Source organism: Ursus maritimus, unplaced genomic scaffold (genome assembly GCF_017311325.1).
Source record: "Ursus maritimus isolate PB19 unplaced genomic scaffold, ASM1731132v1 scaffold_13, whole genome shotgun sequence".
Taxonomy (NCBI): domain Eukaryota; kingdom Metazoa; phylum Chordata; class Mammalia; order Carnivora; family Ursidae; genus Ursus; species Ursus maritimus.
In genome coordinates, this window is record NW_024423675.1 from 39,091,817 (window position 1) to 39,116,340 (window position 24,524).

The 24,524-nt window shown below is 36.2% G+C and overlaps 1 protein-coding gene across 1 annotated transcript in view; it reads right to left on the reverse strand.

Moving 5' to 3' along the window:
• Nucleotides 1-579: 579 nt before the first annotated feature.
• Nucleotides 580-24,524, reverse strand: part of MED23 (mediator complex subunit 23) — a 46,510-nt gene continuing 22,565 nt past the window's right edge. The window contains exons 15-29 of the mRNA XM_008691098.2: nucleotides 23,384-23,526; nucleotides 22,195-22,369; nucleotides 21,343-21,506; nucleotides 14,273-14,397; nucleotides 13,077-13,282; nucleotides 12,809-12,989; nucleotides 11,631-11,801; nucleotides 10,976-11,192; nucleotides 9,161-9,397; nucleotides 8,017-8,182; nucleotides 6,930-7,002; nucleotides 5,730-5,944; nucleotides 4,672-4,792; nucleotides 3,557-3,688; nucleotides 580-1,716 (exon numbers count right to left, since the gene is read on the reverse strand). Of these exons, the coding sequence (XP_008689320.1) occupies nucleotides 1,549-1,716; nucleotides 3,557-3,688; nucleotides 4,672-4,792; nucleotides 5,730-5,944; nucleotides 6,930-7,002; nucleotides 8,017-8,182; nucleotides 9,161-9,397; nucleotides 10,976-11,192; nucleotides 11,631-11,801; nucleotides 12,809-12,989; nucleotides 13,077-13,282; nucleotides 14,273-14,397; nucleotides 21,343-21,506; nucleotides 22,195-22,369; nucleotides 23,384-23,526 (2,494 nt within the window). The 3' untranslated portion in view covers nucleotides 580-1,548. The remainder of the gene's footprint in view (nucleotides 1,717-3,556; nucleotides 3,689-4,671; nucleotides 4,793-5,729; nucleotides 5,945-6,929; nucleotides 7,003-8,016; nucleotides 8,183-9,160; nucleotides 9,398-10,975; nucleotides 11,193-11,630; nucleotides 11,802-12,808; nucleotides 12,990-13,076; nucleotides 13,283-14,272; nucleotides 14,398-21,342; nucleotides 21,507-22,194; nucleotides 22,370-23,383; nucleotides 23,527-24,524) is intronic.

The following is a 24,524-nucleotide window of genomic DNA, read 5'->3' on the forward strand; positions in this document are numbered from 1 at the left end:
TCTTTTGGGAAAATCAGATCCCCATATTTTTAGTAAGAGAGGAGAAAAGGGAATTTTTAATACATTAACTGGAATGTATTTGTCCTTGGGAAAGTGGGACTGATTTTCACTTTCTTTATTCTGTTTAATACCAGTGTCACAATTATTCCCATTCTATGATCTCAAAGCAATACATTCTTCAAGGCAGCAAGAATATATTGAAACTATGTTAAAAGTAATACTTGAATTCATTTCTCCAAAATTTCTGGAGAATTTTAAGAATACCATTAACCTAGAAAAATTACTTATACCGTTATAGAAATTTTAACCTGGACTTGCATGGCAAATAAAGATTTAATGATCAGAATAATATGAACCACAAGCAAGATAAAAGTGTAAGAGGAATGCATTTGGAAGTAAATTTTTGAAGTATAATTAGTCAAACTTCTCTGATTCTTAAAAAAAAAAAAAAAAAAGTAACTCTTAAGTCCCAGGCCAATGTCAGTCATGAACTGTAGTGTACAACCCCTAGAAACAGCCCAGTTCTCTCTTATAACCCAGTTAGCATACTGCCTGGAACACAGCAGACACTCATTCAGATTGAGTAAATAAGTAATCAGTTTATTCATTCAACAGATTTTAGTAATTACTTTTCAAGGCTTTTACAATCTTAATGCCATTTCCCCCCACCCCAAATTAACAGTTTGTCTCTCAAAATCTGATAAACCCTAAAGAACCAAAATGTATGCTGTATTTAAAAATATAAATACTTAAAATTTTTAAGATTATAAAAATTTAAAGAATCGTATCATTGGCTAGGTGAAAGTGTCAACCTGGAAAGGCAATTAATTTATTTTTAAAAATAGAGATTGGAGAATCACCATTTAACCATGATTTTATTAAGTTTATGCATTTCTATGTTATTTTCTTACATGGCTTCCAACTCATTTCATACAGTAAGTTCAAGTCCACAGCAAAGGCAAAAACTTGCCGATCTGCCTTGACAGAAACATTAACCCACGTATTTGGAAACCTATGGTAAAAATTTTAAGCCATTTTTAAAAGAATATGAAACTGTGCTCCTGCAATGCAATGAAATCTAGAGTCCTTCACTCGACATAAATCTCTTATCCCAAAGATACACCAAGAGATTTATGTATAAAATGATTAGATAACTATTTTACATGCAGTGCCTTTAAAACAATGTATTTAAAGACTAAAGTCCTTAATAAAAATTAAAAATAAAACCAGTGACTAGAATAGGAAAGACTGAAAGTATCTAACGAAAGTCATTTGATCATAGATACCTCCATATTCCCAGGTAGCTCTAATAAATTGTTATGGACAGGAGCAACATGTAGCTTACTTGATCTCTTAGAGACAAAAATATAGATAGGGAGATGGGAGTTATAAAGTATCCAGATTCATCATTTGAATCAAAATAAAACAATCTGAACATTACTGCTTCTACTACATCACTATGTAGCCCGATCATGTTCAGATTTAAGAGATGTGAGTCCACTTTCAAAGACAAATGTGTTTCCATTTCCACCACCATACACCTGGACTTCACTGAGTTACTGGTAAGGACCCCGGCACCTGACTAGACTGAGGGGCCGGAGACCCACTACTCATGGCTTGCGGAGGCACGGCAGCTGGCTCCATCTTGCTAATGTGTGTGATGAATCGAAGACGAAGTTTTAAAGCTGGTTTTAAATTACAGATAATCTTCTCTACCTAAGAAATAAACACATTAAAAATATTTTAACTAGAGAACTTCAATTCCCACCGTTAAAGAAGTGCTTTATACATATCTGGAAATAATAAACTAGGGAGTGGAGTGGGCTGGATGAGAAGTTTCTATGTTTTAACAAAAACAAAATTATTTCTCTCTTACATGAGGAAAAAATGTGTTCTCCCTCACACACATTATACATGTGCATATAATCTATATATGTCTACACTTACAAAAACATACTCACTTACCTAGCTAGCCAGTCATCCCACTGTCAAAAGCTAACATAGTTTCCACTGGAAATTTATGCATCCAACCAGTTCGCCATCCTTTTATTTTTCTAATATATATTTTTTAAGATTTATTTATTTGAGAAAGAGAGAGACAGAGAGAGAAAGAACAGGTGGGAGTAGCAGAGGGAGAGAGAAAGAGAATCTAAAGCAGACTACACGCTGAGCATGGAGCCGGACATGGGGCTCAATCTCACGACCCCAAGATCACAACCTGAGCTGAAACCAAGAATTGGACACTTAATCGACTGCACCACCCAGGCACCCAGTTCACCATCCTTTTAAAATGCCATCATCACAGAAGCATGAAGCATGATTATATTTTGAAGTTCTCTGAAAAACTTACGTCTGTAACATTTATCTACAAAGCTAATTTTTTGGTTTTGATTTATACTTGGAATTCAAACAAAATAATATTACATCTACTTTTACTTAAACTACTTTAAAGAAATAAAATCATTAAGCAGTTCGACGGCTTTCTTAGCTGTATCCAAATGCTCTTTGACCTTACCAGGGAAGATCAGCCCATCAATAATTTTTCCTTTCTGTATTCCCTTGTGTCAGAACTTCTGAAGCCCAAATACAAAGGATATGCTAAATCAAACATTTCTGTACTGGTTTCCACTCAACTCCGACAATCTTGCTGAGGCAATAAAGAAGTGAACATCCTCCTCACTCCATGTCCCTAGCTCCAAGGAAAGAATCCAGTAGACTAGGATTCTTATGCTTATACTCAGTTTACCTTCTTTTCCTACCAGAGAAAGAAATAACATTAAGGTTTGGAGGGGAGGTCACTTCACCTATCTGCCCTACCTCCACCCTTCTAAAAGAGCCAAGCTTCGGTTTCCTACAGACAGGAAACTCAGTTATGATTCAAGGACGTCCTTTCCACTTTCAGACGACTTTACCAGGAAGTGGCTCTTTATAAGCTGAGTCAGAATGTGCTTTCCTTTAACTTTACTGGAGTTTATATATGCCTTTTGAAGTGACACACAACAAACCCAATGCCTATTCCAAATGGCAACCCTCCAAATAGTGAGAACATGAACAATTCCCTAGGACTTTGAAAATTCAAGTTAAGTACCTCCAATTCCTTCAAATACCCTTTATGAATTATTCTCTTGATCCCCCTGGCTTCAGTCTTCTAGTTATGCTGCAATCTGTCCAATGTCCCCCAAGTGTACCCTAGTCAGTGTGGGGAAAAATGGGATCTCCTTCACTCATTATACAGCACCTCTCTGGTCCTTTAAAAAGTAGCTTTTCTGTACTGTTTTTTCCTAATGAGATTACTATTAATCAACCACCTAGGTCTTTTTCAGATGTCCTGTTGCAAATAGCAAGGGGAAAAAGCGTGAGAAATCATAAGATGTATTCACTAGTACTTGAATTATATATGCAGAATAATGTGTTCATGTAGCCTAAAAAAGTCTAATAGTATCATCCTTTTCCCCTTAAAAGAAAAAAAAGATAACAAAAGTACTCAAACAAAACTGTATCATCATATATTCAAGTTTTCTAAACTAAATATCATTAAAAGACAAAGTTAACTTACTTGTTCTTTTACGCTGTCACCAGTAAACATATACTTCATATGATACAGGAAGTCACAAATGGGATCCATGTAATTTAGGTGGGCACTACACTGGTCTACATTCAGCAACATGTCATAAAATGCCACTCCAATCTATTTAACAAATAATATAAAATTATTTAAGTGGGCAAAAAAGGTTCAATCATTTAGAATGATGTAGGTAGACTCCATTACAAGACTAACACAGAGGGACAACATGTTTGTTGAAGAACTGTCACTGATCATACAAACCTCTATATGCATGGGGTATACGATATGGTCTGCATTTTTTTTTAAAGATTTATTTATTTGAGAGAGAGAGAGAGAGAGAGAGTATGTGAGAGTGTGCATGTGAGTGGGGGCAGGAGCAGAGGGAAAGAATCTCAAGCAGATTTTCCACTGAGCAGGAAGCCTGATGTGGGGCTTGATCCCAACACCCTGAGATCATAATCTGAGCCGAAATGAAGAGCTGTATGTTTAACTGACTGAGCCACCCAGGCACCCTGATATGGCCTGCATTTACAAAGGAATCCAGAGTGCTACAAAATGTCCTTAGCCTAATAGGGCTTCAATGCAATTTCTCTTCATAACTCAGTAATTTCGCTTAATATGAAGAGATAGACGATATCCTTTCTAGAAACCATTTCTCAATGTCTGAGATAATTACAGTCTCAGGGATACTTCAGGTTGTACCTTCTTGGTTCCATTTGATTGGCTCACACTTTAAGGTTCTATACTTGTCTCATTTTCTTTTCTCTGTACTCTTGTTAGGTGACTGACTTCATCCATTCCCATGATTTTAATTAATTCCTCTGTATTATAGTGCAGGCTCTCATATGCACTTCTCCATCCCTTTCTTTTCAACTTTAAGAATGAGTATGTCCCCTGCATTTCCAATGTAATACATCCCACATTAAACTCATTACAGACACACTAAATTATGGGCACACTAAATCCTCTAAAATCATTAGATCCCACTAAACTAATTTCACTACTAATGGTTATGATGATATACAGTTTGGAAAACACTGGGAAAAAAACAGCAATAGATCTTTTAGAACTTAATCCTACCACAGACAACCCAGGTTATATTTTACCTCTATCATACATCGAGTTCTCTCTTGCTGAAATCTTTGTAAAAATGGTCCCACAAGATGGTACACATAAAGCAACTGGAATTCAGTCTTCACTATAGGAAGAAGGACTTCAGTGAGAAACCTAAAATTTGAAGATTAGAAATAAACACTTGTGGTGACTTCAAATCAGCTGAATTGCTTGAACTTTGTTGACACAGCCTACCTAGGCACTTCTAAAATTTGTAATTTTTTGTAAAGTCTCTTTTTCTAATTAATCCTACATTCTCCTCACTGGCTATTATTTTCATTTGATTATCAAAATAAATTACTTCAGATTTAGGGGTCATTCTCAACAGTAAAATTACTGAATGACAGAATGTGAATTACAGGTATCCCCTGCCTGCTTTCTGAAAATCTGCATTACGCCACTTTGCTTTTACAAAAGGCCTACATTATTACAGCAATGGCTTTTTTTTTGTAAAAGCAAAAATTCTTTTTGGTTTTCTTTTGATTAGCAAAAACAGGTGCTAATGTAGGTTTTCTGTAAAAGGAATTGGTGTAACATGAATTTTCAGAAAGGGTGGGATACGCTTTGCTTTATGTCATTTTGGCTTATGGAAGGTTTCATAGGAATACTCTACTTTTGAATAGCAGGAAAAACCTGTATTTGAAATAAAAAGAGAATAACCAATTTAATATAAATGCCATTCTCAAGAAATTTGAATCTAATTACTATCAATTTTATAGTCAAGAAAAATAATCAGAAAATAGGCTAATATGAGTTATTCAGTTCAAAATACAGCTTTTGGGATATATTCTGGAAAAAGCATGCATTTGACTAAACCTCCTGAAACTGTAATGGAAAACTAGATGCCAGATTATTTCTTGCACACACAAATAAATTTTTTTCAAACAATTCTGAAATAAAGGAGCTTTCTCATTATTTAGAAACTCTACTTAATTAAAACTCACTTTGCAAGTTATTCTATTGAATGAGATACATACCTCATGTGTAAATGAGATAAAAAAAAAACAAAAATGAAAAAAGCCCAATTTACTTAAGAAATCATAATACCTACTTGGGAATGAGAGAAAGTTGCCCAATGCTAGAATGGTGCCACACAGCATGTGCGAGAGCTAACGTATAGCTGCAGCTCATCTCGGAGTAGGACTGATGACAAGCAGTGAAGTCAAAGAGGCGGAATGGATAGCCAACCCACTCTGACTCAGATGTCAAGCTGGGACTGCTGATAACACTCACAATTCGATCATGCAGAACAATCCAATATGGCTCCTTTAAAATCAGAGGGAAGCCTGATGAAAAATATCCCTTATCCGGTATTCCACCCCATTTCCAATATTCCACTCCAAAGCCTTTCTCATTCTTTAAAGTTTTTTTACTTATATAGCTTATGTTTTTGTATAATGAAGATTTTGAAGGCAAAAGGGGGTGGCTTCATAATAAGTCAAATTAGGTCAATAGAACCTGGGGATAAGTGTCTGTGAGTTAGAGGGCTCTATACATGTGCCTCCCAGTATCTGATATTTACTATACAGTAAATTGCTCTTGCCAATATCTATCACACAGACAACACTAGTACACATATATAACTCAGAAATAAACACATATGTTTGGAGGTGTGTAAGAAAAAAGTGATTGATTTGGAGAGGTGAACAATCAAGTCTGGAGAGCACAGGGTTAGACAATGTTATTGACATTGGAAGATATTGCAACAGTCAACTGTGTGGTGCTGAGCAGACACACATGAGGTCACAGAAGGGAGACATCACATGAGGGAAGGTCGGGGAAGGGCTCACTGAAGAAGCAGGACCTAAGCTGGAAAAGAATGAATAGGATTTAGAGAAGCTGACAGAAGGAAGAGGGGTTCTGCATGTCTCATTCTGCAACACAGCAGAAGTCCTTAAAACATACCTCAACAAGTATTATTTTCATGAGCAAAGGCTCTAGATACCTAACATGTTAAGTGGTCAAAAGGAGACCAGATTTTAAGGTCAAAGTAAGGTTGGATAGATAAGGTGGGACCAAAGGATGCAGGGACCCAGAGGTCAGGTAGGTTTTTAGATCTCAGGCAGAAGGCAAACAAAACACTCACTGTAGGTTTCTGAAGCAGTAATACTATAAAAACTTAAAAAATATGAAACACTTCCTTAATTGTGTGATGTCCTTGTCCAGGGCATCTTACATGCATCTTATTCTCGTGGCCGACAAGGGACAACTGCATTCCATTACTATGTACAAATCACAGTTATGAACTCACTGGTAACGCAGTGATGATCAATCCAATTGCATTCATCCATGCTGTAATATTCTCTCTTGGTACTAACGGCTGACTATAAGTGAAGAAAAAAGAATAAAAATGTGAAATTACAAAAATACTTTTATATGGTTGACAACGGATCTTATTTTGAGAATATATATAATTCAGGACTGACAACTAACCTACTCCAATAAAGCTACAATAGATTTTTATTGAGTAAAAATTTACCACACCCAAAAGCTAAGGAAGGCTTTACTTAGTTGTCTTGTTTAACAATGGTTGCTGGGATGAAAGACTATTTCTACTTATTTATACTTCTCCAGTCACTATCCCCTACTTTATGTTGATCTTCAAGAAGTTGTGGTCCATATATACAATGGAATATTACACAGCTATCAGAAAGAACGAATTCTCAACATTTGCTGCAACATGGACGGCACTGGAGGAGATAATGCTAAGTGAAATAAGTCAAGCAGAGAAAGACAATTATCATATGATTTCTCTCATCTATGGAACATAAGAACTAGGAAGATCGGTAGGGGAAGAAAGGGATAAAGAAAGGGGGGTAATCAGAAGGGGGAATGAAGCATGAGAGACTATGGACTCTGAGAAACAAACTGAGGGCTTCAGAGGGGAGGGGGTGGGGGAATGGGATAGGCTGGTGATGGGTAGTAAGGAGGGCACGTATTGCATGGTGCACTGGGTGTTATACGCAACTAATGAATCATCGAACTTTAAAAAAATAAAATAAAAAATAAAAAAATAAAAACCTCCCAGTACAAGTGGAAAAAAAAAAGAATGGAATCTTGAAAGACTGTCTTTAGTGAGATGTTAACATTATTCCTAACTTTATTAAATGTCAAACAGCTACCAAAGAGTAGAGGTGGGAACAAACCCAGGTCTTCGGACCTGTCCGGGGCTCACTCCATTACATCTATATCACAAAGATAAAATCTGGGACCAAAAGACAGTTACCATCCCACGTGCATCAGCCTTGGGACAACAGGTTTGTCTAACAGTTCCAAATAAACTATCATTCTTTTTACAAATAAACAATGAATCTTATTGCATGAAACAGGATACACACCTTTTCAGGACAACATTTAGAAGAGCATTTCCAACATCTTCACCTGAAACGGCCAAGGCCATGAGCTCCACACAAGTAACATGCAGTGCATGCGCAGCTGGGTTGGGAAACTCATTGAATCTCCAGTCGCAGTTTGGGAATGGACCAGGAGATTTGCCAGCCATCGGTGCAGATGGTTAAAGCAATAACTGTTTATTTTGAGATTAACGGCTCACATTTGTGGTGCTTTATAGTTGTAGAAGTGTTTCACATGTAAACACTGCATTTTATTATCAATTTATCTGATTATAAGCCCCCAAGAAGTGACTGAACAGAAATTAAGAGGTAAATAATTAGAATCAACTACACATCAGTTTGACAAAACTGAAATGTACTAACAGGAACCATGTGATTAACCACAAGGTATAAACGGTTGCTCTTACACAGGTGTGCTTTTATAACTGTGACAAGATAGCTAGAGAGGCAACCAGAGTAGCCCCAGGCTTCACCCACCTATTTCTTTTAGTAGTTATAAGACAGTTGATAAGAACATTACTTTATAATGAGTAATTCTTTTACTCATTTACATTTTACAAATGCCTTCGTGTAGGAAAACAAATCACACTCATTTATGTAAAACTGCTCTACCTAGTGAACAGTGGCATGGTGTACAGACACAGAAACCATAATGCTAATAACTTAAAACATGAAATCTAAATAAAGAAATAAAAATACAAATACAGCAGCCTTTTCATTAAAAAAGAGAGAAATTAAGTTTTGTTATTATCTATCAATATTTTCAAAAAGCATTTAAGGATTTATTTAAAGCAACAAAATTCTATGTTCTCCAGAAGCAAACAGGTGCATTTACTACAATATAGAATACATTTTTTTAGGAATGGAATTTTTCCTTTGAAACAACCTCATTAGGTCTATTTTTAGATATAAAAAATAATGGAGTTAATGTCTGCCTATCTGGCAGCTAACTTGATGCTGCTAATTTAAGATTTCAGAACCTTTACAAAAGTAGAAATAAAAATGATCATAAAAAAATTGAAGTTTTGGAATATATAAAAATACTACCTTGAAAGGATAATATGTGTTCTCACAAATCAACATATAGTTATTTCTGAAGGGTCTGGAAAAATCACAATGAAAAGGATATTATCTACTAGTCGGCCAATCAATCTGCAATAGTAGGAGTCATCTGGGACCCAAGGATTTTCTTCTCGTGCATTCATGCCACACTTCAGGTATGTGTCACTTAGACACCAGCCTTGCGGTCGATTATCCTTGAGTGAGCCAATGATGGCATGGACAAGCTTTCGCTTGAGATGTGGGCGTTCTCTCAGGTGCATTTCATAATAATGCAGAGTATTATACAAATAAGTCACAGGGCGATCTGCCAAGAAGAAAACAGATCATCACACATTTATCTGGTTACCCACAATAAAAAACTAACCCCCTGTTTTCAAGATTACCAAAAATAGCTCAGAAGCTCATGAAACTATTTCACATGCTGGGCAATTGCATATAATGAATAGTTTTATTTTAGGACAAGGCAGAAAGCTTCTAATAATATATACAATATCCACTGCAGCGCTGTTTACACTAGCAAAAAGATTAAAACAGCCTAAGTAGTCAAAACAAGGTAAATCATGGCATGTGTGGCATGAATGGGTTTTTTATGTACTGATACAAAATAATCAATCCTCACACCTTATAAAGGCATTAAAAACAAGGTGCAGAACAATGTGTATATCTTATATTATTTGTGGGAAAAAAATTAACCCCAGAATATCTAAGGAAGGATACACAAGAAACTGGTAACAATGGTCTCCTACAGAGAAAGAAACTGGCCAGCTGGAGGTCATGATGGGGTTAACTACTTTTCACTGCATACCCCTCTCTACCATGTGGATATGTTATTTAATTCCCCCCACGCCCCCAAAAAAAGTTTTTAAAGGAATGCTTGCTTGAACTTCATACCTAGTCTGTAGTGCTAAAATGCAATTCGGACTTCTGGTTAGGAGGAAGACATCTTAGACAAAGGACTGAGCAGAACCACCCCCCAGAAAAATACACTTAGGCCTTTCACGCTCCTGTCGCTGACTTCACCATTCTCTGGTCACCTGGTTTAAAACTTCTGAGTTGTCTTTGACTTCTTTCTTTCTATATTCTCCCCACAGGGAACCAAGTCCTGTTCCTTCTTCCTTGACTATTCGTCCCTTCCTTCTCATTTCCAATGTCATCTTAGTTGTTTAGGTACTAATCATATAACTGAATTTTTTGACAGAAGTCTTTGAAATGGCTTCCTCCTTCCAAAACATGCTGCCAACTACAACTAGATTTATCTTTCTAAAGTAATGCTTTCTATGCCATGACGTTATTCAATAACTTCTAGCTGACTCTTGATTATTTGCAGGTTATAAGATCAAAACTTCTCAGCCTGGCACTTAAGGAGATCTACTGTTGGATACAAAGTTTCAACTCTCAATTTAGCCAATGAGAAGACTGTTTACAAAAATGCTGTGATTTTTCCAAAGGATTCTTACTGCCTAGGACGTTCTCTTTTCCTTCCTGTTTATATAAATCACATATATCAACAGCTCGAACTCTATCATCTAGGAAGCCTGCTGAGTTAGTTCACAGTAATATCAGTCTGTTCTGAACTCATATCAGACTCTTCACCTTCTCTGCTCATTTGGCAACTAATCACAAACCACGTAAAAGGGGGCAACTCTTGCATATCACTTTTATTTCTGCTATTTAATACATTTGCCATGACCTACCTATTCATGTTTTTATGTCATCTATTTTATACTTCATGGCATCACTATATAGCACTTATTCTCAAAACAGTTTTTATTGAAAAACAATTAAAATAAAATCTTTAGAACCATGATTACCCACACAGTTATGCCCAGCCTACTTTTGTTTATTGAGTTATTAGATGGAATTAAAATTTGAAAAAGCTTACCGTGAAATTTATATAAGCCACCAAGGTGATCTAGAAGAGTCTCCAGTGATTTGGAAACTGGAAGCAACTCTAAAAATCTGTGGATTACTATATCGAATACTGGGAGAAATCGAAGACACACATTTCCAAAATAGATGGGTAGATAGGGAGACTGGATCTGCACGGGAGGATCAACCTGTTCTGCCAGGCCCTCAAAATACAGTTTCTCAGGGTATTTCTGTGGAAGTGAATAAATGGTAAATGTTCAAGGCATCTTTTTATATTCTCTTAAAAAAATAAAGCTAAATAAAAAAACTTGTCATTTTTAAAAGAATATGAAACTATGTCTGTTTTTGCAATGCAATGAAATAAATACGGAGTGCTTTACTTGACAAAAATATTACCCCAAAGACTTACCAAGAGATTTATGTGTAAAAGAATTTATAATAACCCTTTCATTTTGCATGTAAGTACTCACATCTACTAAAACTGCAGTTTCAATAAATTCCTAACATAGAGATACTCTAGAACCTTGAAGCAGTTTAGAGAGCTAATTTCCTTCTACACAGATTAGAGAGAGAACAGTAGAACCACAGAGAAAACAGCCAAACCAATTAGCCAAATACCTAAGAATGGCGTAAACAAGACTCCCTGCAGTGGTGATTTGCATTAGTACCTTGTGATAATTCATGTGCTTGGTGTGCCAGTCATTCTGTAGCCAGTGTTCTGGAGAATTCTCCTTCACAAAGTCACTTACTCGATTTCTAAAATCATTTGGTTTGAGTAACAGCAACTGAATTATGAAATAACAAACCTGGGCTTCATTTCCTTCATGACTACGCATGGCCTTTGGGGAACAACAGAAAAATGATATTAAAATGTCCGACCCGTGCAAAAGCGTGGCTCTGCTACAAGTCTATATTTGAATATCTCACTATTATCAGAATTTCATTGCATGTCTAGTCTACCCCTAACCAACTGTTCAGAATTCCATAAACATATTTGACTTTCTTGCCCACTTTTGGTTCTCACCATTCCTTCTGTCCGAAGTGTCCCTCTTTTTTCTTTTGCTGAAATTCAATCCATCCTTCACGATCTCTCACCTAGATAGATGTGGTCTCTCATTGTTGCCTGCCGATACTTTCCCTACACCTGTATCTTGTTTTTCTGTTTTAGTGATTTATAAACTTAGCTTATTTCTCCTACTATATCATAACCATATTTTTGTTTATGTTCCACAGCTAAGAGGCTAATGTTAACCAACTAAGCCACCCCAATATCACCATTATAGTTTTTTTAAAAAGTAGCATTTTCCAGCCTGGTTCAGTGTCTTCTCTTAAAATTTTGCCTGAAATAGACATCAAGTGAAGAGGAAAAATAAGTTGGGGAATATTGGGTGGCTGCGAGAAACACTGAGTTCTGACTATGGCTGCCAAAGTGTACAGAAATTATTATTAGCACTCTGCAAAGAAATACAATGACTTTTTTTTTTTTTTTTTTTTTTTTTACCACTTCCTGCCTGTAGTGGGAGCCTTTGGGAATCAACTCAGGGTCTAATTGCTTGTACTTTTACAGCATCACAAGGCCGGGACCATGACTGTCTTATTTACTTCTATACTTTCTATGCATAGAACACAGCAGATATTCAAAACACACTTGCTGAATCAATGATGAAGACACTGGGAAATCTCTAGTTCCTTAGGGAAGTGATAGCAATGCTTGATTATAGTATAATTTCATTAAATCCTTAGAAGCAATATAGCTAGATCAGCACAAGATCCGTCAGTCATACACCTTGATCCGAAAGAGAATGAAGCATCTTAAAAACTTATTCTTCAATAAGTGTAATCTTACCAGGCAGAGAATTAATCGGTCCAGTGTAACAATGTTATATTTCCATACCATGTCATTAAGAATTTCAATGCATTTGTTGAGTTGCTGACCCCCAGCTGATGTAGAGAACTCATACACTAAGAAATCTGCAAATGTTCTCACATGGGCTACCAAGGCCCTGGCTCCAATTCTTTCTAATACTCTGGAAAACCAAGAGTAAAAAATAAGTTATATTGCTATATGGTATATGGTCTGTCAAATGGAATGCAGATCTAGGTTTTTGGCTTACCTATAGCCAATCTGATTAATATGATCTGTTTCCAAGAGCATTTTCCAGAGAAGACAAAGGAAGAGAGGAGGAGAGCCTTGCATAGAGAAGTGGGTAATGATGTCATTTTCATTGGTCATTGACTTCCACTTCCTATATTCCTCCTCCACATTTTTTTTCAGATTAAAACGGCTTTCCTGAGGTACATTATTTTGCTTGAAGAATGCCTAAAAGGAAGATCAGAAGTTTACTTCAAGGGTTATACTAAAAAAAAAGAGCATTGGTTATAGAATCAAGAAACCAGTTCTAGGCTTGATTGTGACACTAATAAACTCTATGTGACCTCAAGCAACTTAGTAATCAAGACCTGAATTTCTATAATGGGAAAATACACAGGCTTGACTAGATTATCTCTAAGATTCCTTTCCTAGATTTCCTAAGCAGAAATTCCAAGTAAGCCTGAATTCAAGCTTCCTCAATCATCTGTTGATACTTCTATTCGTCTTCAAAAAAACAACAAAAAAAGAAATTTATGTACCTTTTGGTTACGTATTTTATTATCTCTATAAGGAAAATCTACTATACTATCTCAGATCAGTATCAGCATCACCTGGGACCTATAAGAAATGTAGACTCAGGCCCCATTCCAGACCTACTGAATTGGAAGTTCAGCAGTCTATCTGAACAAGCCCTCTAGGTAATTCTGGTATGTTTGAGAACTACTGCTCTAGCCCTATTGGAAGTTCTAGAAAGCAGATGTTCATTATGCCTAAACTTTTCTCTGAAAAGTAGAGGACAGATGAAGTTTTCCTTTCTGTGTGATTAAAAAAAAATTCAGTCAACTGTAACAACGTGTATCCTGTGAAGCTCTGTTAAGTTGTATTTCTCCCCATTTCAATTTTGAGAGAGAAAAATATTTTTTCAGGTAATGTGTTAATTCTCACAACATTCTAAAACTGTTAACTAATAAGATGAAACCAAAATTAAATTTTTAGGAACATATCTAATCCTGGAGTAGGACAGGGAACAACTCAAGAGACTTTGGAATAGCAAATTTTTAAAAAGGGAAATAAAAGCTAATTTCCTTTGGATATAACAAAAACAATCTCTAGAATAACACTACATGGGAAGAAATGAATTAGAAAGAATGATTTCATATACATTAAATGAAAGAATGACTTTGTATATATTCAATATGTAATTCAAGACCAAATTACCTGTAGTGGGCCTGGAAAACAGCTAAGAGTGTGTGATGCCCAGTTATGCGGAGTAAAACTCATGATGGTCTGAAGTATGTCTTTACACCAAGTTCCCTGAATTGAATCAGAGCCTGTAAAAAAATCTAAACATAAACAAATAGATGTAATTCAGATACAAATTACCCACAATTCATAAATGATGTCACAGAGAAAGTAACAATTATGTACACCCATCGAATTTCACTGCAATACACTCAATGCTTAACTATATTCAGTTTAAACCTACATTCTTAGTTTATAAATAATTTGAATGATTACCTTAGTAAATATGAACACAATTAGTGAAAATAAGACAAAAGACATTGCAATCTTTTTTTTTTTTTTTTTAAGTAGGCTCCACACCCAGCCCACGTGGAGCCCAACATGGGGCTTGAACTCATGACCCTAAGATCAAGACCGGAGCTGAGATCAAGAGTCAGACGCTTAACCAACTGAGGCACCCAGGTGCCCCTGCAATCTTTTTTTTTTTAAGATTACAGAGCACCAATGATCTAACAGTGATACAGGCCCACCACGATTGCTCATGTAGTTCACTCTGACAATGAGGTATCAGCACTTTACTGAGCCAAGGAAATAGAATTAAGAAAGTAGATACCTTTCCTAGTGGTTGAAATAGCTATAGACTTTAACTCTCTAAATCAAGAAGGTTAATTTATGTAAAATAAGATAGTTTACATAGATATATTTGGGGTTGCTAAGTTCAATAACTACTTCTTTAAAACAGCAGTTCTCAAAGTGTAGTCTGCAGATTCTGTGGGTCCCCAATATCCTTTCAAGGATTCAATAAGGTCAAAACTATTAAAATAGTAATACTAAGATAGCACTGACCTTTTTACTGTGTTGAAATGTGCACTGATGGAGCAAAGGTAATGGTAAGTAAAACTACTGGCCCTCAGAACAATCAAACAGTGGCACCAGACTATATTAAAAGCCACTGTAATCTTCACTATACTATCATGGCACGGGGGGAGTAGGGGGGAAGTGCCAGTTTTACTCAAGAATATCCTTGAAGTAGTGAAAAGGACCGTATCTTAGCCCTTAAGTACATCTAATTTTATGTTATGATAAATGGAAGCATGCATAAAGTATGATGGGTATCCTAAGGAAAAGTATTTGTGCAATTGTCTGAATATCAAGTTAAATCACTTCTTGGCCTTTTGGCTAAGATCAAGTGTGGAATAATTAGCTTTTTATTTTTTTATGGAATTCCATTTTTACTTGAGTGAACATCTGACAGAGAACTAGTTATCTGGACTTGGGCATTAAGCAGAAATTTTCTTGAAAATTAAAAAAGGAAGCCTGTTACTTCAAGGAAAACAAATAACCACATATTTTGCCAATGATAAAATCTGACTTTTCAAATGAAAAATCAAAATTTTGGAAAACCTGTATCCACTACTATAAGCCCAATAGTTTTCTAAAACTTAACAATTTTCCTAATGAAATTTGCAGTGATACTAACAAATGTAATTTTATGATACTGCATAACGAAGTGTGCCAACATATACAAGATCTACATAATTCAGTGAACCAAAGCTTTCCAAAAACTAATTTATGAAGTTATAAAATATACATGGATTAAAAAAAACCATTAGGTGTGCAAAACAGACCAAAGGATTATAATGTAATAGAATACTAAAAGTTCACTGATTGAATTTTGGATTCTATACTGCAACTAATGGTTAAGAAATCATCACTTGTCCAATTTTGTGTGGCATCAAAGAATATTCACAATTATCAGAAAATGCCATTAAAATACTCCTCCCCTTTCCAACCTCTTATCTGTGTGGGGCCATTTTGTTTTCTAAAATAACATATTGCAATAGATGAAATGTAGAAGTAAATATAAGAATCCAGCAAAGCTTCTTTTACAACAGATATTAAAGAGATGCAAAAAATGTGAAACAATGGCACCTTTTCTCACTAAAGTTTTGTTCTGGAGAATATGTAGTTTATTTTTCACAAAAAATATGCCATTTATGTTAATATGTAACAAGTTCATTATTAAGTGAATCAAAAAATATTTAAAAAGCACCCAACTAATAATACAGTATATATTAACTAAATCGAATTTAAATAAAAAAATTTTAAAAAGCACCTATCTTAATATCTAATAAAGTAAATATTGATAGATATAATCCATATAAATGGAAAATCTTTGGGAATTTCTTTTTTTATTTTTAAGAGTGTAAAGTGGTCCTAGACCAAAAACCTCAAGAACCACTACTTAAAAATGATGTAAAATGTCTGAAAACTGAAGCTCAACTCAGTTAAAATGATAGTACACAGAAGAACCCACATTAATGATTAAAATAGTGAAGGTATTAAAACAACTATTTTTAGGGTACTAAATGAGAAAAATATGTAGCCAAGAATACTTTACCCCCCTAGGCTGTCAATGAAAATAGAAGGAGTGATAAAAGCTTCCAGGACAAATAGAAACTAAAAGAATTTGTGATCACCAAACCAGCCCTACAAGAACTATTGAAAGGGGTCCTCTAATCAAAGAGAGAGCCCCAAAGTAACACAGACCAGGAAGTAAGAAAGACAATATACAGTAACAGTCACCTTAGAGGCAATACAATGGCACTACATTCATATCATTCAGTAGTTACCCTGAATGTAAATGGGCTAACTGCACCAATCAAAAGACACAGGGTATCAGAGTAGATAAAAAGCAAGACGCATCGATATGCTATCTGCAAGAGACTCATTTTAGACCAAAAGATACCCCCAGATTTAAAGTGAAGTGGTAGGAAACCACTTATGCTAATGGACATCAAAAGAAAGCTGGGATGGCAATCCATATTTATATTAGACAAATTAGATTTTAAACCAAAGACTGTAATAAGAGATGAGGAAGGACACTATATCATACACTATATCATATCATACTTAAAGGGTCTATCCAACAAGAAGATCTAACAATTGTAAATATTTATGCCCCTAACATGGGAGCAGCCAATTATATAAGTCAATTAATAACAAAATCAAAGAAACACAGCAACAATAATACAATAATAGTAGGGGACTTTAACATTCCCCTCACTGAAATGCACAGATCATCTAAGCAAAAGATCAACAAGGAAATAAGAGCTTTAAATGACATTCTGGACCAGATAGACTTCACAGATATATTCAGAACATTCCATCCCGAAGCAACAGAATACACACTCTTCTTGAGTGCACAAGGAACATTCTCCAGAAAAGATCACATACTGGGTCACAAATCAGGTCTCAACCAGTACCAAACTGGGATCATTTCCTGCATATTTTCAGACCACAATGCTCTGAAACTTGAACTCAATCATAAGAGTAAAGTTGGAAAGAACTCAAATACATGGAAACTAAAGGGCATTTTACTAAAGAACAACTGGGTCAACCAGGAAATTAAGGAGGAATTTAAAAAGTTCATGAAAACAAATGAAAATGAAAACACAACTGTTCAAAATCTTTGGGATGCAGCAAAGGTGGTCCTAAGAGGGAAGTATATAGCAATACAAGCCTTTCTCAAGAAACAAGAAAGGTCTCAAATACATAACCTAACCCTACACCTAAAGGAGCTGGAGAAAGAACAGCAAACCTAAACACAGCAGGAGAAGAGAAATAATAAAGATCAGAGCAGAAATCAATGAAATAGAAACCAAAAGAACAGTAGAACAGATCAACAAAACTAGGAGCTAGTTCTTTGAAAGAATTAATAAGATTGATAAGCCCCTGGCCAGACTTGTCAAAAAGAAAAGAGAAAGGACCCAAATAAAATCATGAATGAAAGAGGAGAGATCACAGCCAACATCAAAGAAATACAAACAATTGTAAGAACATACTATGAGCAACGATATGCCAACAAATTTGACAATCTGGAAGAAATGGATGCATTCCTAGAGGCGTATAAACTATGAAAACTGAACCAGGAAGAAATAGAAAACCTGAACAGACCCATAATCAGCAAGGAAATTGAAGTAGTAATCAAAAATCTCCCAAAAAACAAGAGCATGGGGCCAGATGGCTTCCCAGAGGAATTCTACCAAACATTTAAAGAAGAATTAATATTTATTCTTCTGAAACAGTTATAAAAAATAGAAATGGAAGGAAAGCTTCCAAACTCATTTTATGACGCCAGCATTACCTTGATCCCAAAACCAGACAAAGATCCCACCAAAAAGGAGAATTACAGACCAATATCCCTGATGAACATGGATGCAAAAATTCTCACCAAAATACCAGCCAATAGGATCCAACAGTAAATTAAAAGGATTATTCACCACAACCAAGTGGGATTTATTCCTGGGCTGCAAGGTTGGTTCAACATCCACAAAGCAATCAATGTGATACACTACATTAAGAAAAGAAAGGACAAGAACCATATGATCCTCTCAATAGATGCAGAAAAAGCATTTGAAAAAGTACAGCATCCTTTCTTGATTAAAACTCTTCACAGTGCAAGGATAGAGGGTACATACCTCAATATCATAAAAGCCATCTATGAAAAACCCACAGTGAATTTAATTCTCAATGGAGAAAAGCTGAGAGCTTTTCCCCTAAGGTCAGGAACACGGCAGGGATGTCCACTATCACCACTACTGTTCAACATTGTACTAGAAGTCCTAGCCTCAGCAATCAGACAACAAAAAGAAATAAAAGGCATCTGAATTGGCAAAGAAGAAGTCAAACTCTCACTCTTTGCAGATGATATGATACTTTATGTGGAAAACCCAAAAGATTCCACCCCAAAACTGCTAGAACTCATACAGGAATTCGGTAAAGTGGCAGGATATAAAACCAAGCACAGAAATCAGTTGCATTTCTATACACCGAGACAGAAGAAAAGAGAAGTTAAGCAGTCGATCCCATTTACAATTGAATCCAAAACCATAAGATACCTAGGAATAAATCTAATCAAAGAGGCAAAGGATCTGTACTCAGAAAACTACAGAAAAGTCATGAACGAAATTGACGAAGACACAAAGAAATGGAAAAAAAAATCCATGCTCATGGATTGGAAGAACAGATATTGTTAAAATGTCTATACTACCTACAACAATCTACACATTCAATGTCCCTATCAAAATATCATCAACTTTTTTCACAGAAATGGAACAAATAATCCTAAAATTTGTATGGAACCAGAAAAGACCCCAAATAGCCAGAGGAATGTTGAAAAAAAAAAAAAAAAAACAAAGCTGGTGGCATCACAATTCCAGACTTCAAGCTCTACTACAAAGCTGTAATCATCAAGACAGGATGGTACTGGCACAAAAACAGACACATAGATCAATGGAACAGAATAGAGAACTCAGAAATAGACCCTCAACTCTATGGTCAACTAATCTTTGACAAAGTAGGAAAGACTATCCAATGGAAAAGACAGTTTCTTCAACAAATGGTGTTGGGAAAATTGGACAGCCACATGCAGAAGAATGAAACTGGACCATTTCCTTACACCATACACAAAAACAGACTCAAAATGGATGAAAGACCTAAATGTGAGACAGGAATCCATCAAAATCCTTGAGGAGAACACAGGCAGAAACCTCTTCAACCTTGGCAGCAGCAACTTCTTCCTAGACACATCACCAGAGGCAAGGGAAGCAAGGGCAAAAATGAACTACTGGGACGTCATCAAGATGAAAAGCTTTTGTACAGCAAAGGAAACAGTCTACAAAACCAAAAGACAACTGACAGAATGGAAGAAGGTATTTGCAAATGACATATCTGATAAAGGGCTAGTATCCAAAATCTATAAAGAACTTATCAAACTCAACACCCAAGGAATAAATAATCCAATCAAGAAATGGGCAGAGGGGGGCGCCTGGGTGGCACAGCGGTTAAGCGTCTGCCTTCGGCTCAGGGCGTGATCCTGGCGTTATGGGATCGAGCCCCACATCAGGCTCCTCTGCTGGGAACCTGCTTCTTCCTCTCCCACTCCCCCTGCTTGTGTTCCCTCTCTCGCTGGCTGTCTCTATCTCTGCCGAATAAATAAATAAAATCTTTAAAAAAAAAAAAATGGGCAGAAGACATGAAGAGACATTTCTGCGAAGACATTCAAATGGCCAACAGACACATGAAAAAGTGCTCAACATCACAAGGCATCACGGAAATACAAATCAAAACCACAATGAGATACCACCTCACAATATTCAGAATGGCTAAAATTAACAAATCAGGAAACGACAGATGTTGGCGAGGATGTGGAGAAAGGGGAACCCTACACTGTTGGTGGGAATGCAAGCTGGTGTAGCCGCTCTGGAAAACAGTATGGAGGTTCCTCAAAAAGCTGAAAATAGAGCTACCCTACAACCCAGCAATTGCACTACTGGGTATTTACCCCAAAGATAAAAATGTAGTAATCCGAAGGAGCACCTGCACCCCAATATTTATAGCAGCAATATCCACAATAGCCAAGCTACAGAAAGAGCCCAGATGTCCATTGACAGATGAATGGATAAAGAAGATGTAGTATATATATATATACAAGGGAATATTATGCAGCCATCAGAACACTGAAATCTTGCCATTTGCAACGAGGTGGATGGAACTAGAGGGTGTTATGCTAATTGAAATAAGTCAATCAGAGAAAGACAATTATCATGCAATCTCACTGATATGTGGAATTTGAGAAACAAGGGAGAGGATCATAGGGGAAGAGAGGAAAAAATGAAACATGATGAAACCAGAGAGTGAGACAAACCATAAGAGACTCTTAATCTCAGGAAACAAACTGAGGGCTGCTGGAGTGGAGGCGGTGGGAGGGATGAGATACCTGGGTGATGGACACTGGGGAGGGTGTGTGCTGTGGTATGTGCCATGTATTGTGTAAGACTGATGAATCACAGACCTGCACTCATGAAACAAATAATACGTTATATGTTAATAATTTTAAAAAATTTAAAAATAAAACAACTTTTTTTTTTTTTAAACAAATGAAATGGATCTTTTCAGTATGTCATCCCCTTCATAATCAGTAGGGACACCGCATGCTCTAATTCATCTGTTTTTGTTGGCGGTAACCACCATATTCACCGTACCTGTTACGTGAGTTGCTCTAGCTAAGGTCAATATCAAGGCTCGGTTCAGCTCTTCAGATTCTGCGGACAGCACCGTTTTGGGATCACTCAGGAAGCGTGTAAACTGTGGCTGTACCTCCGAGCTCCCTAACGCTGTTATAAGCCTAAGTGCAGTGCTCTCAACACTGAAAGTGGGAGAACAAAAAGAAATGAAAAAGTGAAGTTGCATATAAAATTTCAGAATTATAGAAGTAAATCTAACTCTAGGTTAATCAAAATGGAAAAACATGCAAACTATGAATTCCTCTTCGATTAAAAAAACAATCTCCTCCTTTACATGAGAATGAGTTTTGTTTAATTTCCTTTAAAAACCTGAGGTGCCAAAACAAAAACAAAAAAACTGAGGTGCCAAATTTTATAGCAAAAAGCATCTGACATTATTTACACATTTGAAAAAGACAGCTTGTAGCTTATAGGACTAAACAATTTCACCCGGATATACAGAATTTCAAAAATTACATTTTTCAATCTGAAATACATTTTCACTTAGAGAAAACCAAAGTGACATGATAATTTAACCATAATCTGAAGTGTATTTAAATCCAATATTCTAAAGGGCTAAATCGGAACATTTTGTCAAAGGCCTTGGAAGTACTTATTCTCAGGCCAAAGATCACTAGGCGAGGACTGAGCTACCTTAATAACTTCCTATTTAAAAAGCTGTCCTCTACTTCTTCTGTATTGAAAATAAAATACTCTAGAAGCAGAGGAGACTTATGACATATGAATACAAATAATAAAAAGGATTAAGTTCCCCATGTCCAACAAAGTTGCTAAGCAATCTTAAGGCAAGACCGTCATCCAAGCACTCACCAGAGATGGAGCTGGTTCTGGTTGGTTTGCGCAACCGCGGCGAGAGTATGCAGGTGGCTCAGAAGCTGCACTCTGTAATGAGGCTGGATGTGGTGCATGCGGTAGCTGAACATCTCAAGAAGCGTGTGTAAGATCCCCCAGGCGTGGGACTTGAAAACAGTGGGCAAAAGTTGACCTTGAGGAACAAGACAATTTAAGGCACCAATTATAAAAGCTATGAATTAAAAGACGTTGAAGAAAAGTCACATGGAGTAAAATCAATGTAAAGATTTGATCATGAACACACACACTTTCCAAATGTTCTCCATTAATTTCTCCTTTAATGGTAAGGAAAATAATCCATATCCTAATTAGAACACCACGTTTGCTTTTTTTTTTTTTTTTTGCTGGAATATGACAAATGATATTTAAGTTCATCTGAAAAAATGAGACAACATATGAAAAAAAATTACCCTTCCTCACTTCTCAGTTGTCTTTTAAATTACTTTTAGAATGTTACTGTTCCTAATCTTTTGAAGCATGAGGATTGTTTCTTAATATACAAATTGCATGACACCCACTCTTACTCCTTCCTCTCTCCCCAAAAGCTGTATTCAACCCTCAATTATCTGGAAAGAGTAATTATGGTTCAAATTAAAATAATGCTGTATTAGTAAAAAGTTATAATTACCATGAATCAGAAAAACACTTCTATATTAGAAAGTATCTATTATTTAAAACTGCGTAACAACTTACAGACACTATAAGCTATCTCCTGAAATGCAGGAAAACTGCTTCCCTATTGCTAGTCAGACTTAGCCCCAGACTTGGTCCCAGGGGCACCAGCAAAAGAAGCACCTGGGACCACACATTCTTGCATAAGAATAGGACCCTTGTCTTTCTAGCTCACTGTACCCCAAGCACTTAACACAACATTGTTTCTTATCATAACTTTACTTAAAAGTACAACTCACTCTCCTGACTCTTACACGCTTATCCCTCTTTTTTGCTTGATTTTTCTCCATAAGACTTATCATCTGACACATTCCCTACTTCATTTATTTATTTTTTTGTCTGTCTCCCTCATTAGCAGGTAATCTCTATGATGGCAGTGACATCTGCACACTATTGTATCCCCCGCACCTAAAAGAATACCTGTTGAATTAATGAATGGGTTATTGGTTATAAACACCAGAAAGTTCTGTCTTACTGATAAATCCTTTGATGCCCAAGGACTCTATTTCCATATAGACCAATAAACGACTGTAAGTTTCCACTAAGGCCGGAGCCAAGGCCACACTGGATTTTGCATGAGCAAGTTTTATCACTCTGGTAGCAATGCTATGGATAAGGCTGAGAAAAAACAAAAGAAAAGAAAAATCCTTATTTCTGACACAGATAAGAAGTTACTCTACTTATAGGGAACTTGGTATAAATCTAAACTTAGGGGCACCTGGGTGGCTCAGTCGGTGAAATGCCTGCCTTTGGCTCAGGTCATGATCCCAGGGTCCTGGGATGGAGTCCCGCATCAGACTCTGCTCAGTGAGGAGCCTGCTTCTCCCTCTACCTGCCGCTCCCCCTGCTTGTGCGCTCGCTCTCACGCTCTCTCTCTCTCTCTCTCTCTCGTTCTGACAAATAAATAAAATCTTTAGGAAAAAAATCTAAACTTAAAATGCATGAACTCCATTTTAACCATTTAAGTTGTGCAGGACACTTGGTAGCGATGCAGTGTACAACCTGAGACTAATTCTGGTTTCCACGGTGCTTTCAATGTGCATCAGGATCCCTCTGCTCACAGAAAAGCAAAATTTGGGTACGACTCATAAGAATACACTTGAATTAAAAAAAAAAAAAGACTAAAACAAAAACTAAAACACACAAAAACCAAAAACAAACCCCAAAATAATTTTAAAAGATTATGTATGAATGGTTTTAGTCTGTTTTTCCTTTTCAAATACATAACTAAAACTTTTTGAGAAATTAAATGACTTTTATTACAGAATTACTTTAAAAAATCACTGCTAAGATCCAAATGTTGGATTCTAACAGGGTTTCCTCAACTCTGTCAGACAAGCAGGTAAAGCACATGTATAATGTTATGACAATGTTTACCATTAGAAAAAGAGCATGGCTCTTTTAGAACTGATGCCCCACAGATATATTTTCCTTTACCTACATAAGTTTCTGAACTTTGAGCCAATACTTAAGAGCTAAAAGACTAGAAATAAAAATCTGGATTTCTAGCCCTTCTCAAAAAAATTTAGATACCTACAGTAATCTACATTCTTACATTATAGAAATAAGCTACAATGGCAGGACCATGAGGTAAGCCCTGCACACTTCAGTCAGCC